The sequence below is a fragment of the Diuraphis noxia genome, unplaced genomic scaffold (assembly GCF_037042655.1).
Source record: "Diuraphis noxia isolate RWA-SAM2 unplaced genomic scaffold, SU_Dnox_SAM2 contig0002, whole genome shotgun sequence".
Taxonomy (NCBI): domain Eukaryota; kingdom Metazoa; phylum Arthropoda; class Insecta; order Hemiptera; family Aphididae; genus Diuraphis; species Diuraphis noxia.
In genome coordinates, this window is record NW_028301712.1 from 43,346,372 (window position 1) to 43,364,708 (window position 18,337).

The following is an 18,337-nucleotide window of genomic DNA, read 5'->3' on the forward strand; positions in this document are numbered from 1 at the left end:
TTATTATTATTATTATTTTGTTATAAAATAATAACAATAACGATATCTTAACGTGCTCTGTGGTGTTAAGGTTGGCGAGGGGTGGTGTAATGTAAATATAGAATGCGGTGCACACACGTTTTGGTTTGTCCGACTAGAGTAAATTGTAACATATTATGTTATGACTTTATGAGTCCACGATGTAGTTTTCTGTTGAAGTTTTTAGTGTTTTTGGTTTTTCCTCTATTTCCCCTCCATGGTTTCCGCGTTTTCCACACCGTAAATGTCGTGACGATTTTGACTACTACTGTAAATTATAATATTATGCGCGTAGCATGAGCATTATTTTTAAATATTATAATACAGTCACACGTGTTTTTGTTCTCTCGTCATCCGGCTGCGTAATAATAATAATAATTATTATATATCAACCCGTTCGCACGCTGTTTTTTTTATTTTTATAACGGCCAACGGTTTCCGATCTATTGATTTTGGTCCGAATCGATACACTGTTGCTGCTGCAGATACCCCGGTTAGCCCGTTCTCGTCTCTAAACGAGTATAATATAATATACATACCTATAATAATAATAATAATGACGTGTGTAAAGGAACGCGCGCGCAACTACCTCCGACGTAATAATGCCACGACAGCGTCTACGTATTATTGACGTCTCGTTTCCGGGGTCGATCAATATTTGGGTTGTCGTAATGATTATTATTATGTTACTATATATATGTTACTGTTACCGTTGATGTTGCTGCTGCTGCTATGCACACATTGCAGCATGGCGGAAAGGAAGGTTTGATACCGTGTGAATCATTAGCGCACCGTGTATATATAATATAAAATAAAATAACAATAAGTGATGTATATAATGTGCATAAGAATGTATAGTAAACGGGGTTTCCGAATCAAACAATCGGGTGCTAATGACTTCGCACGACGAAAGCCGACGGGGCGCCGGGCCCCCGGGTGCCGACGACGGAGGCCGAAATCAAAGTTTACAAAAGGATCACTCGCGAACTTGGTTGTTCGCGATCGTCGTTCGCACCGCATAGTCCACGTTGTGCAGAGATATCCTAACCTACCGGAGAGTGAGCTGCATCATAGGCAAGCAACAAAAAAAAAAAAACAACCCTGTATTATATTCAACCCAACAAATGATGAATCGTTTAATATTATTGAACTTACCTATAATACTGTCATGATTACGCGCGATAATGCGAATATTATTTCGTTGTTTATCACAATATTATGCGAGTACGGGATCGATGTGTCTAGAATCTAGACTACTGTGAAAAAAAAATAATAGAACACGGTTTGGTGTTTTTGTTTTTTGTATTGGTATGGGACATCTGTTCGCGTCGCCGTCGCGACACGCCGCCGAAAGTATCAAAGGTTGTTTGCTCGCAGCTCGGGTCGAAGAAAAAACGCCCCGGACGGTGATGTTTGTCCAGACGGCAATTAAAACTTGACCCAGTTTCTTCCCCTCTTTTCGAGCGCTAATTACTGGCTACGATGGGTCTTAAACGGCCCGGACGATCCCTCGGGCGGCGGCGGCGGCACGAGCAAGCAACAGGCGGCAAGCGGCGCGGGTTAATTAAATATTCCAGTGTGGTTTAGTGGCGAAACGGGGGAAAAGACGGAATAACGTTTAAATTATTTAATACAAAAGCGGACGAGAAATTAAATATAATAATAATGATATGTATAAAAAGTACGCGTATATAAAAGATCCTTTTTAGCTCGTGCCAGGTTTATTATTACACGAATTCTTTGAGTTAATGAAGGCTTACGACGCAACAACAACAACAGCGACGACGACGACGCCGCGACAACGGCGACGACTCCCTTTCTTAAACATTCTATTCGGTATTTTTTTTCTTAGCCTTCTTTTCATTCTTTTCGATAATTGCTTAATATCCTCCCCCCGAGACTTGTGCGTGCAATTAAAACTCTCATACATACATATAATATATATATATATATATATATATATGTATATTATTTATTACGTGTATATACTCGACAATCGTCCGTCTCCATATAGGATAATCGTCGCTAATTGTTTGACGTCGACGTAACACAAAAGAGGGGAATTATACGTATGCGCAACACGAGCTGCTGTGCGTAAACGGCTCACGGGCCGGGTGGAAGGTAATGAAAAAAAACACAATTTCCGGAATCGTCCACTTATTACTTCGCGTCTATATAGAACACAGCGCCCTTTAATTTCTTACATTAGTAAAAGAGAACATGTTACGCACAACACACTCACACACATATATTTATATATATAATTACGACTTATACATATAAACAGGCCATAGATAAGAAAGAATACAGAGCCGCGATCGTAGATACAATATTACAATTATTATATTTAAACCTTTTCTCGAATCAAAATAAAGTATTTGTAAGTTGTAATGTTATCAACTGTTAGTCGTGGTTACGGATAAATATTCAAAAAAGGGTATAATATACTTGTAAATAGGTTGGGAGTTTTGTGGATGCTAAACGTCCTCTCCAGGGTGGTGCCTAAAATGGGCAGGTACTCGAATTATAGAATAGCCGTGTCCAATGTATTACACATCTATATATATATCTTCTCGTGCCGAACGAGCATTGGAAGGCTATGGACCAATTGCGCCTAAAACAAAATTTGTATTTAAGGGTCAATATACCAATTGCGCTGCATATATTTTTGGGTCAGTGTACCAATTGCGCTGCATATATTTTTGGGTCAGTGTACCAATTGCGCTTCTTATATTTTACGGTCAATATACCAATTGCGCTTGTATTAAAATTTGCCTGATATTTATTGATCAATTGATTACTAGCTAAAGTGACTGGTTTTAATATATTTTATACCAGTATCGGGAATTTTATGAAACATTATTATTATCACGCACATATTTTGATCACGGAAGTATGCATTTGAGTGATGTACGAAAATTGTATTATATATTTTTTTAAATTAGCATATTATTATTATACCTCGTGGTGACTAAATGAATTATTTTAATATCTTAATGTAGGCAATTGTTCTTTTATACTTATGATGATTATATTCTCCTTTCCTCGTAGTGAAAAAATGTATTATTGAACAAATATATTATTCTGTAAACTAACCAAATTATATTATTCTAAATTGTAATGCCATGTTCAAATTATAATTAAAAAAAAATATTATTATTATTAAAGCATGCAAAATACAAATATCATGTAAACATCATATAAACTCAAAATCTTATTACTTTATGATTTAACCACCTATTCTCTGATTATTATTAATATTATTTTATTTTAGATTTCATTGACTAAACTGCATAAACCTTGTAAAACTGTATAATACATGTAAAAAATGTATAGAGCGCAATTGGTCTATCGACCCTAACATTTTTAGAGCGCAATTGGTCTATCGACCCTAAAATTTTTAGAGCGCAATTGGTATATCGACCCTTAAATGTTTAGAGCGCAATTGGTATATGAAAAGGTAATTTTAAGCGCAATTGGTAAACTCCCCATTGGAAATGGGGCGGAAAAAATATCTGTATAATGTATAATATTCTAATACGAAATGGGAAAATTGAAGCGCGCGACTGCGGCGGAACGATTGTGTTTTGATCGGTTGTCGGTGGTTGTCGTGCGTAAAAGTATATGACGAGGAGCGTATAAAAAAAAAAATTAAAAAAAAAAAAAAAAACGAGAAATAGAAAACGCTAAACGATAATAAAAACGGTTACGAGGATGGTGAAAACAATACACGACGTCGATATAATCGTGCGCGCGGTGCTCGTCTGCCTGGCAAACTCGGGTACGGAGCCCCCGGGCCCATTAATTTCATTTTTGGATCGCATGACAATTCCTACTTGAATATTATTATACGTACGATTCTAAAGAGCCTCGCTCGAAATGGGAGGGGGAGGGGGTGGATGCCCGCAGACGACGATACCCCGTCCCCATGGTTTATATAGTCGAATTAAATTTTAATACTGTAATATTATATAAGATCGCCTATGGCAGCGCCTATAATAATAATAAAAAAAAAAGAAAAGAATTTAGTGAGATGTTTGAGCAACCGTATTTACGCCTGATCGAGGACCCGACAATTGAACTATAATATATCATGTATTATAATATTATATACAGTAGGTATTTGAGCGTTTAGTTGTATCAATAATCGTATAATATTATATAGTGTCGTACATTCTGCACGATAAGTTATTGTAGAAATCGTTTTTTTTAGTGTTTGAAGATGCATGTTTACTAAAAACTAATTAATAATAATTTAAAATTAATACCGTTGGATACATGGAAATAATATGATTTAGGTATCGGCAGATACAATAGTAATAACTCGGTTTTTAAATACCAAAATCATGTGAATTAATGTTACAACTTTCAGATCGTAATGACCATAATAAGTTTGTACTAAAATATAATATAGATACTGCAGCAGGCTATATCTATCCTATTCCTATGTATATATTATATAATATATGGCACCTATACCTAGATTGTTTAAATTACTTATATTACAAAGGACTTGCATATTATAATAGTTTATCCTTTTCTAACCCAATACACATGATAAAAGAACATTGCATATAGGTATACATATAGATACTGCATGTTATATATAAAGTATTGTAGGTATACATCGTGTGTATGCGTGCGTGTGCTAACGTTTGGATCGTAAACGATTAAAATAATTTGAGTCTTTATCCCGATTTAGTATAATGCACACGTACGCGGCCGTATATATACATATAAAATATAATGTATACGTGTATGAATAATGCACATATGTGCCATGATGTGTATATAATAATATATGTATACTGCAGTACCTATATGTTATATACGCGCGTGCGCGATATTCGGTTAACGCGCGGATTGCTACCCATACGTATACCTTTACGAGTATATTATGTAATATTTATATGCATATATTATTATAACGTGTGTGCATCGGTGAACCACCTGTATATAATATTATTATGTACCGCGATTCATATTGTAATATTATGTTTATATTACTATTTATGTGTGTGCATTTTTTTCCACGTGCGCGCTCGCACCCGCCGCTGGGCAAACTGCAACAACGTCACTACATTATGTGCGTCAATATAATTTGAATAACAATTTTTTTCTCACATTTTCTACCGCGCGCGCCCGAAATATAATACAGATGTCACAATAATTACGGTATCGGCGAACCCCTTCCGTAGCGTCATCCTGTGGTGCATAATATGCATATTATAATATACACATTATATTATTATTATTATGTTGTGTAAATAGGACAGTACAATTTTTTTCTGATCTATTGTGTGCCGGATGAAAGAAAAACAAAATTCCACGCCGCATAATAAAATAATTAGGGTCGGGTGTGTAAATACATTACGCGTGGAACAAAAAAATTTAGTTTATTATATTATACACATGATGTGCACATATATTTGTATATATATATATATATATATATATATATGTTAGATATTATATAATATATTGTTTCTTGGAAGCTGCGGTATCTTAAGGGTATAGGTTTTGTGCTGGGCAGACTGTGGTATGACGATGCGCGCGCGTACATTATAAACGGACGAATAGGGTTGAAATTTGACAAGTGTGGAGAGTTGTAAAAATAAGGTCACCGCATTATATTATATTATATTACGGGCAGCAGCGGCGGCGGCGCGAGTTTTAAACAATATTTAGGCACAATACTATAATATAATCGTTGTAAATCTTTCGGCGCCGATGACGGTCCAAGGACTCGAAACGATGTGATTTCGGTGACGATTTACGACCCTCATGTACCGGCGTGGAAAGCGTATAAGAGAGCCGTCCGACAAAAACTAAAACATTCTAATAATAATAATATACAATATACATAGGTAGTATAATGCGATGATGTGCATAAGACGCGCGTGAAAACAAAACACAGCACGTGCCCGGGGCAGTGTAAACGAAACGCGTTTCGGGAGTGGAAAGACAACGCGTATAACATATATATATTGTGTATAATATATAGGAAAAAATAACAGAGAGGACGATCGACCCTTTGGGGCGATTTCTCGATTTCCTCCCTCCGCCACGGTTGCAGTGTCCACGCGTGTACGACAACACCACCGCGTCCGTGTCCGAATACCTGTTCAGACGTCCTGCCCGCGAGATAACGCACTCACCGCCCCCGCTGTTTACACACTGCACCGGGGGCGAGCGTGCGACCACAAACAACTGTGTACCGCGGCGGGAGTGGGCGCACGGGAAGTTCGAAGATAAAAGTCCGTTTCCTGTTTGTTTTGGAACCCCTAAAAAAAAACAAAAACAAAAAAAAAATCGTTTCACGCGTATAAAATAACCCCGATTGAGAATCCTAGTTGGCTCGTCCTTGCCGGACTCGAGTCGGGGGAAAAAGACGAAACCGATTATTTTTAGTCAGCGTAATACGCGTTAGATGTAATAACTGCAGTAGGCACGTCACATGTTATATTAGTATGTCTTCGGAGAGACGTGCAGGACAATGGTCTGAGGCGAGATTTCGACGTGGTGGAAAGGGTTAAGTGTTAGGTTGTGGGTATATCGCCAACAATTATGTTTTTAATAAACTTTAAGAAATCTTTCACACGGCACACTCTTATGCTACCTAAGATATAGAGAGGACAAGAACTTCTTTATTATTATTAGGATTAGGTGGCGAGATTCTTTACATAGTGTCACGTTCTCGTTCGATTCGTTTGTTATTTCTTGAGTTGAGTTATAACTTATAAGACTACTCGTCGCGGTGTCAGGCTGAAAACCCCTTTTGACCGTCGCGCGGGGGTGTTATAAATATTAACACCGTACACATCTTTTGTGACCAATCGTGTGCACAGGACAAGTACCGTATATTCATATTATTGTTATTATTATTATCGGACATTCGGACCACAGGTAGAATCACCGTAGTTATCGTGTTTGTACAGTGCAGACTGCAGAGTATAGTTACTTTCACACACACACACACACACACACAAACACATACACCTACCACTCGTGATAACGCATATAACATCCATTGTACCCAAATAGTGTTTGGCAGGTTTTTAATAATAAAATATCACTTGGTTTTACTATTATTATATGTGTATAGTATATAACAATATATTACACCTTTTTCAAATGTACCTACTTGTACACATATACATAGACATACTGCGGTAATACACAATAATAATATAATAATAATAATAATAATAAAAGAGACGTTTTGAAATGGGATGGTTGTCGAAAAATCTTCTACACTGTGCGGAGGGTGGCGTTAGGATATTTATTTTATGTGCCTAGCGTGTTGTGCACGAACACACAATGGCAGTCTTGACGGAAAAATGTCACACACGTACAATATAATATAATAATGTAGGTACAGATAATATAACGTACGACCGCACCTACCAGCTATCCGACTTGTACGTTTATTATATTTTTGTCCTTAATGCACAAAAATGTCGAACGATTAATGTCATTTATCTGGTTCGGAGGATAATGAAAAGGAAAAATAATATATTATAGTGCAGTAAAACCGTGTGCAGGACGTGACCCGGGCGCGTATGGGAGCGTTGTGTGCGGCGCTCAGTTAAATTATTATATACAAATATATTATATTATTATATTATTGTGTGTTTGTGACGTCGGCGGCGGCGGCGGCGGTGGTTTAATAACGATTATAACAGCGTCTTACCAATTTTAAATGCAAATCGGATTCCTATAGGAATCACGCGGTGCACTACTACCACTACTACTACTACTACTACACCACTAAACTATATACACCACAATCTTATACATCCCGTTCGGCGGCGGCTACTTTTTATAATAATAATAATAAAAATATTTGTATCTACGCGCGTATAAAATCGAACGATTGGTCCCGCGGTGGTGGACGTGCAGTGCAGGTGGTGTACGGTATGGGTCGGGTATGTGGTCGATGGTCAGTGCAGGTATATTATAATATGGTGGCGGTCGACAAGGAGATTTACTCGCGCTGGAGCCGTCGCTCATTAGTAACTGTTACTAATTTACATATTAAAGTGATGTTAAAATTAACAACCACACCTCCGGGGGATTTCCGTATATACGCGCGAGCACACACACAAACTCACGTTCAGATTTCTTATTATAATTATATGCGAGCACGTCGCATGCGCACCACGTTTAATTCTTCTTCTTCTCAATCTCGTCCACAACACACACACATCACATACATACTCGTATACTGATATACGTATACTTATATAGTATTATTATAATACTGCGACGTGGGCCCCTCGTTCGACCATATTTCATTATTAGTTTCCATTATTTATTTGTATTTTTTTATTATTATTATAATTTTTATACTCTTTCACGTGGTTATTATTATTACGCTCATTTGCATTTGACACATTTTATATACGTTTATTTTATCCGCCGCTGCCGTCGTCTTCGGGTAACCTATAGATATATACACATTTCATATAATGTAATATGCGACTCGGCGGCGTTCGTTAAGGAACTCGCGACCGTCGAGTTCGCTCGCACACATCACTTTCTTGGAAATTAAAAACTGGAAGCCATTAATAATATTAATAATAATAATAATAAAGGCCATCCGACGGCGGTGTCGCGACACACACACAAACTCACGTATTATATTATTTTAAACGAAAAAAAAAATACGCATATATAACGCATAATATTATGTACGTGTATGTGTGTGTGTGTCGATCCGTCGCATTAGCATAATATGTACGTATATATATATAATATAATATCTTTGTCGTTGTAATAATATAATCCACCGACAAGGACTTATTCGTTTTCGGAATGAGTTTCTGCCTCCCCTTCCCCTTCATCGCCACCCACCCGGACGTACATTATTAGTTTATTACTCCGATTACACATCGGCGCAGTTAATATAATATATTATATTCATACACATACAATACACACACGCACACTATATGTATATATATTGTATATGGGATATGTTATATACTACGTGTTCGTATGATATGTATATGTTACTATTATGAGAAGACCATGTCCCCGCCGGTAATTATTATTGCAAATTTGACCGCGGCGAATGATATTACAATCTGATCATGTGCCGCCACAACAATGAATAATATTCCGCAGAGCGTCTGTGTGTCGGTCGGTGCGATATGTTTGCTGAAAAAACCTCGCGCGTATTGTGTCTGCGGTGTGTGTGTCGTGTCTGGTCGTCCTTCGCCGACGAAGATAAAAAAAAAAAAATTGAAAAAAAAAATCAGTAAAGACAACTGAAAACGACGACCGGTCAACAGTGTATCATACGCACTACGCGTGTATTATGGCGTGTTAGGCATGACAAGAGTGGGAGAGAAAAATCGGCACAGCGATTATAATACGTCGTGACGACGAAAATGTCAACAAAAAATGATGAAATTCATCGGATAGCACCAGATTTTTAATGAAAGATTGTAGCTTGGCGTGTAGCTTTTATTTATTTAATTTATTATAGCTTTTTTTACGACCTCCAGTAATTAGGGTAATTTGTTTTTTAAATTAAAATTGATGTGGGTTTATTTAAATGTAGATCAACATTTATACTAACTCATCACCTCAATTTTGCTAAAAAGTGAGATTGGCCCATCGATATGATATATAGTGGATACTGTTTAAATAACGATTCGATTATTCTACACATTCAAATTATAAAATATGATAATATGTACAGTACACGATTACGTGACACAAAATACATTAATAAACGGTGGGCAGTATATGAGGTGGGTTTGAGTTAAAATTTTCATTTAAAGGGATCATGTCGACCAATTAAGAATAATTATTACACTATTGAAGTGATAGCAAAATACAGCTTTGGGACTTTTAGATAAAAGTATTATTCAATACATTTTCATAAAAACGTCGAACATACAAGTGTGAATATACAAGACTTGGTTTACTGGATTTTAAACTATTCATTATAGATGTGCCTTATACGCTTCACATTCTTCTCTATTAGAATATTATACCTCGTATTATGAGTTAATTTGTACGAATATTACTGTTTTTACGTTATTGTTTGTACAATTTTGAAAAAAGTTGCAAACCAGTTTATCATAACAAAATAAAATATCTGAGGACACCGCCACTGCATTATATCGGAGACGCATGTTTACGAAAAAAAAAAAACAAATTAACAGTCGAATTGTGTTAGTGCGTCAGACTCCTGGACTCGCATAATTTAATGAAACGTTCCGGCCGTTCGGACGCGTTAATGAAAAAACGAGTATATTAAGAGTGATATGCAATTATTACTACTATTACACGTGTGTATGTGAGAACATTTGAAAAACACACACTTTGTCACATTATAAGCTCGCGCGACAATGATCTTAGGTACAAATAATCGTGCTGCTTACATAATAAATAATAATATACACAGTCTCTTATCGCCGTCGTTCTCGGACCGTTTCACAGTATAGTGGCTGAATAATAATTTTACGCCTCGCGTGTCGCGTTCGTCTCTTTTTTTTCTACGGTTGTTAACCGATCGCGTCGTTAAAACACGCGCGCACAAAAAATATATACTTTGGGAGAATCACTTTTAAAATAATTATAATACTATATTATGTGTACGACGCGTGTTGGGCAAACAAAATGTTTGAGGTATCGAATGAGATCGAAATGGACCGAAAACGTTCCATAGTCGCAGACGCCAACAACTGCTGTATAGTACATCGCATTATTATTGTACCCAAAATATGTTATAATTAAGTCATCGCGAGGAATGAAACCGATTTCGTATCTACGGACAAAATAAAATATAAACAGACGTGATGGAATGACGAAACTATAATATTATTATACTATAGCACGGAGGAGCTATAGTACCTGTATTATTAAAAAAACGTAGTATTTGGACGGACGATATACGCGACGAATATAATATTATACGTAATTTTTTACGGTGCCTTTAATTATATTATTATGTAACTTGTGTATACGCTCAATAAATTGATAACTATATGTGTGTGTGTTTTATATGTTGTTACATATTTTAGGGAGGACGTGAACGGTCTGTCGCGGGTCGGTGCGCGCTTTGAGCCTGCTGATCGTCGCGATCGGTGTGTCTCTTTTTTTCAATGAAAATTATAACATGCTAACTCAATAATATAAGATAAATCATATCATCACATACGCCGTTGTATAATATAGGTATCGAATATTTCGCGTGGTATTCAGACCGCAGTATTATTAATTTCATCATATACGAGTTCTGCACGCGGGACTCGTTCATCGGGCTTCCTCGAGATAACCGCCGTTATCATATACCGTCGCAATGTCGCGGTGATGCTGTTTCATAACAACTGCAGATGATAACGTCGGTCGCTAGTCGGCCGGCCGCCCGGAAGGTGTCGTCTCGATAGAGAGACAGAGACAGAGCAATAAGTGTGATACAGCGTGATTGAGGGTGTATAAGATATGCATATATATATATATATTATATGAATAGGTAGATAATATCATACGCTGTATAATAGTACGATAATACAGTGTGCTTGGGTGTGTAGGTGTGTGTGTGTGTGTGTGTCATAAGTAAGTACATATTATTATGTAGGGGAGAGACGGCTGTTATCGCTTAGTACAGGTACTCCGTGCACGCCACACTCGTCGCGTCCATTATCCGACCGTGTTGTATTTTAACACGGACCGCGTTTTATCGCGCGGCAGACTCGTTCGGCCCTTTATTATCTCTCTACTAAACTGGTTTTTTGTCGGTTTTGTTTTTTTTTTTTTGTTTTACATTTCGTCGTTCTCCGACGACAGATAACGTTTAAGTGTGTCTTTTAAAATCACCACAGACCGTGTTCGACAAATTATTATTGACCGAACGTCGGCGTGCCGTCTATATACATATATACTTAATATATTATAATATGCACCTACCTACACAAATAATTAAAAACGTATATTACATACTATTATTATTGGTACGATCGTTTCACGGTCAGTTCCTATAATATATGATATACCAATGTGTATGACTTATGCAATTAATGCCATTATGGTTGACCTATTGCATATACTGTCCATACGCTATACAAGTGTATATAACTCAACTTACCTCGTCTTATTGTATCAAAAAATTGCAAACTTGTACTCCCGATAACAACTTAAACGCATTTTAGTTATTTAGATATAGGCCCACCCACTTTGCAGTTTTCCCAACTTTTAGTATATATTACGATCGATGTTGCATCGGAAAACGGAAAATCTTTAACTCCGATTACTATATAGAGATCCATAGGGATTTAGGTTTTCACAATACCGCGTGTCGTACCATATGACGATGTTACATGTACATAATTGTACAATGCACATATTGTGTTTCTTTTTAATTATAATATGTATAGGTAACAAAACGTATTAAATTCGGCAGTGCCATAAATTGTATTTATGGGCCCTTTTGTTTGTCCTTTATTGCGTCAATAATGATTAATAATATAAAAAGTAATATAGATATTATATCGATTAAAGTGTCAGGAGACCATGCGAAGCTCATTAAAAAACTGATTATTATATAACATTACTATATAACACGTGTATATTATATTCAACCATATTTTAATTAGGTACATGAATTAATAATAAATCATGAATTATAAGTAAATTATGATAGTAGCCACACGTTACCATACTAAAATGCGATTTTAATTTATGTACGAGTTATACCGCGTGATGGTACCCACCTTTACGCCTGACGTTCCATAATATACTGCTCAGTGTATACCAAAAATCAAATCCGTATCACCCAAAAACCACATCGATATAATATATTTATGTATGTTTTAAGTATTATATTTATATTCGTGATATATCAGAAATATACATTTTTATGACCATAAATCATTCACAGATTATCGTTGAAAAAATCGAATTTAAATAATAATATTATACTGATTTGCTTAGATATTAATATTGTACTGAGTTCTTTTAGGACAAACAGTCACAACTAAAAGTAAATATAATTCATGCAAATAAAAAAAAAACCACTCAATGTAAATCAGTAATTTAACCAACGGAAACTCTATATAAGAGTTGAAATATTATTATAAAATTAATTTTTTAACTATTATACACTCCGTCATATCCATTTGTATAGTGAGAAATTCTAATATCGTGAATATCATTACAGCTGGAGGCGTCCCTAGCACCGCAGTGGCCACGACAAACGGTATGCGTACGAACGCAGTTGCAGTAGCAGCAGCAGCCGCAGCCGCCGCCGCCGTCAACAACAACAACAACAATACGTCTACGGGCACCATGACAGCAGCCGCTGGTCCACAAGAACATCAGCAACAGCAACAGCAGACCGGCTCGTCGGGAACTCCGGTGCGCATGCTCCAACTCGACCAGTCGGTGATTCAGGCAATCGCCGATCGATGTCGGACAGTGCGACCAGACCAGACAGCCGTGGTCGAAGTTGCGGCCACCGTGCCAGCCTCTGAACTTCCGGCCGAGGGTTACGCCATCGACGGCGGGCGGACGGTCGGACACGCTTGCGCCAAGTGCCAGCTGGCGTTCCCGGACAACGGGGGCCTGGCTGCGCACCAGCAGCGCGACTGCCGCACCACCGGGTCCGTGGCCTTGGCCCACCCGGCCTACGGGTGTCGATCGTGTGGCGTAGGCGTCAACGGCGAGACCAATACGTACGGCACCGTGCACGCTCTTCGCACGCACATCGAGACGGCCCACCGCGGCGGTCACTATGGCACCGCCGCTTCATCAGTGGGCCGCCACCAGCACCTGCAGCACCATCACCACCACCACCATCAACAGCAACAACAACAACACCAGCAACAGCAACTGCACATGCAGCAGCTTCAACCGTCGCCCAACCTCTCGGACGAGATGGAGGACGTGGTGAACCAGATCACGGCTCTGGCCGCAGCCAAGGCAGTCGGTCGGAGTCCGTCGCCACGTGACCCTAACAGCGACTCGAACGCCAATCTGTTTTGCTCGCCGTCCGCCGACAAAAAGTCGTCCGGCACCGGCGCCTCCGCTGCGGCCACTGCCGCCTCCAAGATGCACAAGTTCGCCGCTCCGCCGGCCACGTGCAACGTCGCGCCAGCCGTGCCGAGCAGCGGCCAATAACTTCGACCATTTGAATGACCGACCACCATCACCACCGCCGCCGCCAGCCCACGCGACGCCGATAGGATAAGGTTGCACAGACTTCTCCACTTTCGCCGTCGCCTCCGCTGACGATGACTACGACAAATATATGTTATGTAAGACGTATGTAATGTGTGTATGTATATTATTATTATTATTATTATTACTATTATTTATTCATTCATTTATTTATTTATATTATAATATTATTGTGTAAAACTTACCCAAAGTTCCTTTTCGACACACTTATGTTCCTGGGGAGAGGACTTTCTTCTATTTTTTTTTTTTTTTTTGGATCTTCAATGTTTGGTTATTACGATTTTCCTACAATCGTGTGACACTGATTTGATTTTATATCATTCGTTCCATTACGCTCCACGTGTATTATCTCACATCGGATAAACGATTATTGATAAAATATGATAACGAAAAAAAAAAAACAGTACTGCGCCTCTCCCCATTTTTGCGCGTCCCGTCATAAAATGTTTTGTATAAAGCAAACAATTTCTACGGTTATTCGTTTACTCACTATTTTTGTTTTTAACTCAAAAAAGGTACGTAGTTCCTCGTATTATGAAAAATCACTAACGATACGAAAAGAAATAATTATTTATGTGTGTATAATAAACAAAAAAATACGATAACTGAAAGTTCCTCTACGCTACTTGTTTGTTTGTTTGTTTGTTTGTTTATTTATTTATTATTATATTATTACTATTATTATACTATTATTAGTATTATAGGTTTTTTTCTTATTATTTTTTATTGACGCCGTTAAAAAAAGATACATGTGGTTTTTTGGAAACTATTAATGAAAATAACTATATTAAATGAAAACGTACTAAACTCAATTATACGAGTTATAATGAAATCATGTAAAATTTAGCGTAATCATTTACGGTCGCTTAGCATTTCGTAGCATATGTTTAGAGTATATAAAAATACGTATATATATAGGTTTGTGTAAATATGAAAAGGGAGAACGGAAATATTAAACCGAAAAATCATCATTAGGTGTTAAGTATTGTAAGCATTTCTACAATTATTATTATTATTATTATACGTTTGTTTTAGGTAGGTAATTTTATTTAACGAATATGTAATATATTCAAAATTATTATTGATATTAAGTCAAGTAACAAACACCTCGCTATAATTGTGCTGTAATAATTTTAATTAATTTAATGAATTAGCAATCGATAAATATTATATAATATATAAATATATTTAAATATATGCCCTATTTTAATTGGATAAACTCATTATAATTATATATAATATATCATTAATGTTTGAAGACAAAATGAAATAATATTATAGTATGTTAAGGCAGTGTTTCTAGATGTGTAAAAAGAGAAGAAAAAAATCAATAACATACTAACAAACTTATTTTATAATATGCTCCCCAATCTATAGTTTTCTCAATTCACTTGTTTCGGCATTCTTGTGTTTCTTCGGAACACGAAAAATTATAATTTTATCATATTGCCCATCCCCACCAACGGTTTTGATTACTGAAACCGATTTCTTTTCGACAGACCGATATAAATAATATTCTATCTTTTTTTTTCTTATACATACTAAAATGTATACACTATAATTTTTAAGAAATTTCGGGGGGCGTGGACCGAGTGTCCTTTGAATTGTTGGCACCAAAGGGCCCGCGATCCCCGTTGCCCCCCGGCGTCCCCCCCACATCACCCCTATCATCCCCTGCATTCCCGCCCGACCATTCGATTGTGCCCGATTCATAAATAGTATAGGGATGAGTGTACAAAAACATTCACCAAAATGCTACAGCAAAAAACATACACAACTAAAATTATGAAATCGGATCCGATTCGGACACTTCCGGTCTTCACATCGATATATACGAAATGCAATTACTTATCTTGGCCTGCAAAATGCAAAACCGTTCGACCCATTGCTCCGAGACACGCGTCTCCTCTTCTCTCTCACCCCCCTCGATAAAAAACCCTTCCCGCCCTAAAATCGACCTCCCCCGTCCACCAATTCCCCCCTCCCCCCTCCCCCCGAACAGCAGCCGGTAGGCCGGTGAAGTCTTCGTCGCTGGGAGCGAGACTTGACGGCGCCGTCCACTGCCGCCGACGCTGCAGTCGCCGCGCACATACACTCCACGCACGGAGGAGTTAGTCGTTGGCGCGGCTGCAAATACGGCCAGCGACGGCGGACGAGACGACGCGCCCCGTCCCCGGAAAACGTTTTACGCGTGCGCGCGCTCCACACCACACAAATACACACAGACGTACACAAACAAACACACACACACACACACACACATGCCATCCGTGGGCGCGAGCGCGCGTAAGACGAACAGAAAAACGAGAAAAAATCACGAAAAAGTTGAAAAAAAATTTTTTTTTTATGATATCCACTGTCGCCCTCCGCGACAGTACCGATATCTACTCCCAGCATTCAAGGTTCCTATATTTAGCTGACATATGTACTAAGGTTCCTGTTTTATTATATAAACAAATATTATTATTAATATAATGAATAAATTAAATTAAATGATAATGATTATATATTATATATTATACATTATAATAATTATAACATAAAAAAAGTTTTAAGAAAAGTATAAAATTAATACTAATGCTTTTTTTCTATAAATATATATAAATATATATATTTAAAATTAAAAAATAAATAAAATTATACAAAAAAAAACAAACATAATAACGATTAACATTTGATTAATTACGACTATTTTAGTAGTTTTATTTTATTATTATTATTATTATTATTATTATTATTAAACGTCTAAGGCAAACAATTATATGAATGTATCATTTTACTATTAGAGTTATACTAAACGTGTGCATTGTTGGTGTTTTTGTTTCTCTTTTTTGATTTGAACATTATTTTTTGTTTATATTTATAGTTTGTCATTACCTCGTATACAACCCTCCCGGACGCATATATGTAACAGTCACGTCCTCACCCCCAACATTTCCCCGAAAATATACACTCATACAAATCGGGAATTTATTAATTTTATAATATTATTCTAATATATTGTAAATTTTAATAAAGTTCCGATAATAGTATCTCGCTCCCGGTCACGGCGGCGGTGACATATTGTATTATCATGTTACGTTTTTGATTTCTGTCTAATTATTATTTTTTTAGCCTGTTTTGTATATCGCAATATAAGGACGAACGCAATATTGATTTTTGTTTTATCTTTTCATTTGTATTATTTTTTTTCACGAAATTATATGTTAATTTATTATTTAATCACTGTCTATTATTATAATGACGTACGAATTGTATATGTACGTAACTTATATAATATTATAATATGTATGATTATTATTATATTGTGATTATTGTTTTTCTACGATGTTGTTATTGTGTATAAGTACGTCAACCGCTGCCGTGTATTTTTTTTTTGTTCATTTTCCTCGACGAGTGCTGGTTATATATACGAACGATGTGCCGGGTCTCATCGAGTCCAGTCACAATATTATCACCAGTTGGTTCGTATATATACATCATCACTCGTTATACCCTCTGACGAACCCCCAAAATCCCCACCGCCCAACCATCCCTTACGTGTACGCTCCTATATTATGTACTAATGTATTTATTTGTCGTTCGACGGAATAATAAAAAAAAAAAAAATAATAAAAACCCACTGTGGTATCACACAATGTTTTACACGATTCTTGTATTAAAATTGTAGTCTACAAATTTGGTCTAAACAAGTGTTTTTATTTATTGTCCACCTTTCAAGTTTCCTATTATCCTGTCATTTAAATCGTTCATGTATTTGCAGTAATAACTGTGCGTAAAATGAAGTTTAAAAAAATGATACGATCTCCGGTGCAACAGACGCAGTACAAAAATAGATGATACTATACATGGTACCTATTAATATACAACTATATAGTACTGCACACGATATATTATGCAGAATATTACACATGACTGGATGGCGTTCGTCTATAAGTCCACCGGCCTGACACTCCGAACATTAATTTTCGGAATTTTGGTAATAAATTGAAAAAATTTGGTTATGTACAATTGATTATTAATCGAGTATTTACATTTTTTTTTGAAAAAATCTTGAGTTCAGAATTTCAATTTTGGTAATGCTTTAGACGGAATCCTTGCATATATGCACTATGTATCAGCATAA

General features: G+C 36.8%; 1 protein-coding gene across 3 annotated transcripts in view; it reads left to right on the forward strand.

Moving 5' to 3' along the window:
- The window catches only part of zfh2 (Zn finger homeodomain 2), a 107,433-nt gene extending 89,530 nt beyond the window's left edge, over window positions 1–17,903 (forward strand). For all 3 annotated transcript variants that reach the window (XM_015515342.2, XM_015515343.2, XM_015515340.2), the window contains exon 5: window positions 13,193–17,903. In XM_015515342.2, coding sequence (XP_015370828.2) covers window positions 13,193–14,151 — 959 coding nt within the window. In that variant the 3' untranslated portion in view covers window positions 14,152–17,903. The remainder of the gene's footprint in view (window positions 1–13,192) is intronic.
- Window positions 17,904–18,337: the final 434 nt, after the last annotated feature.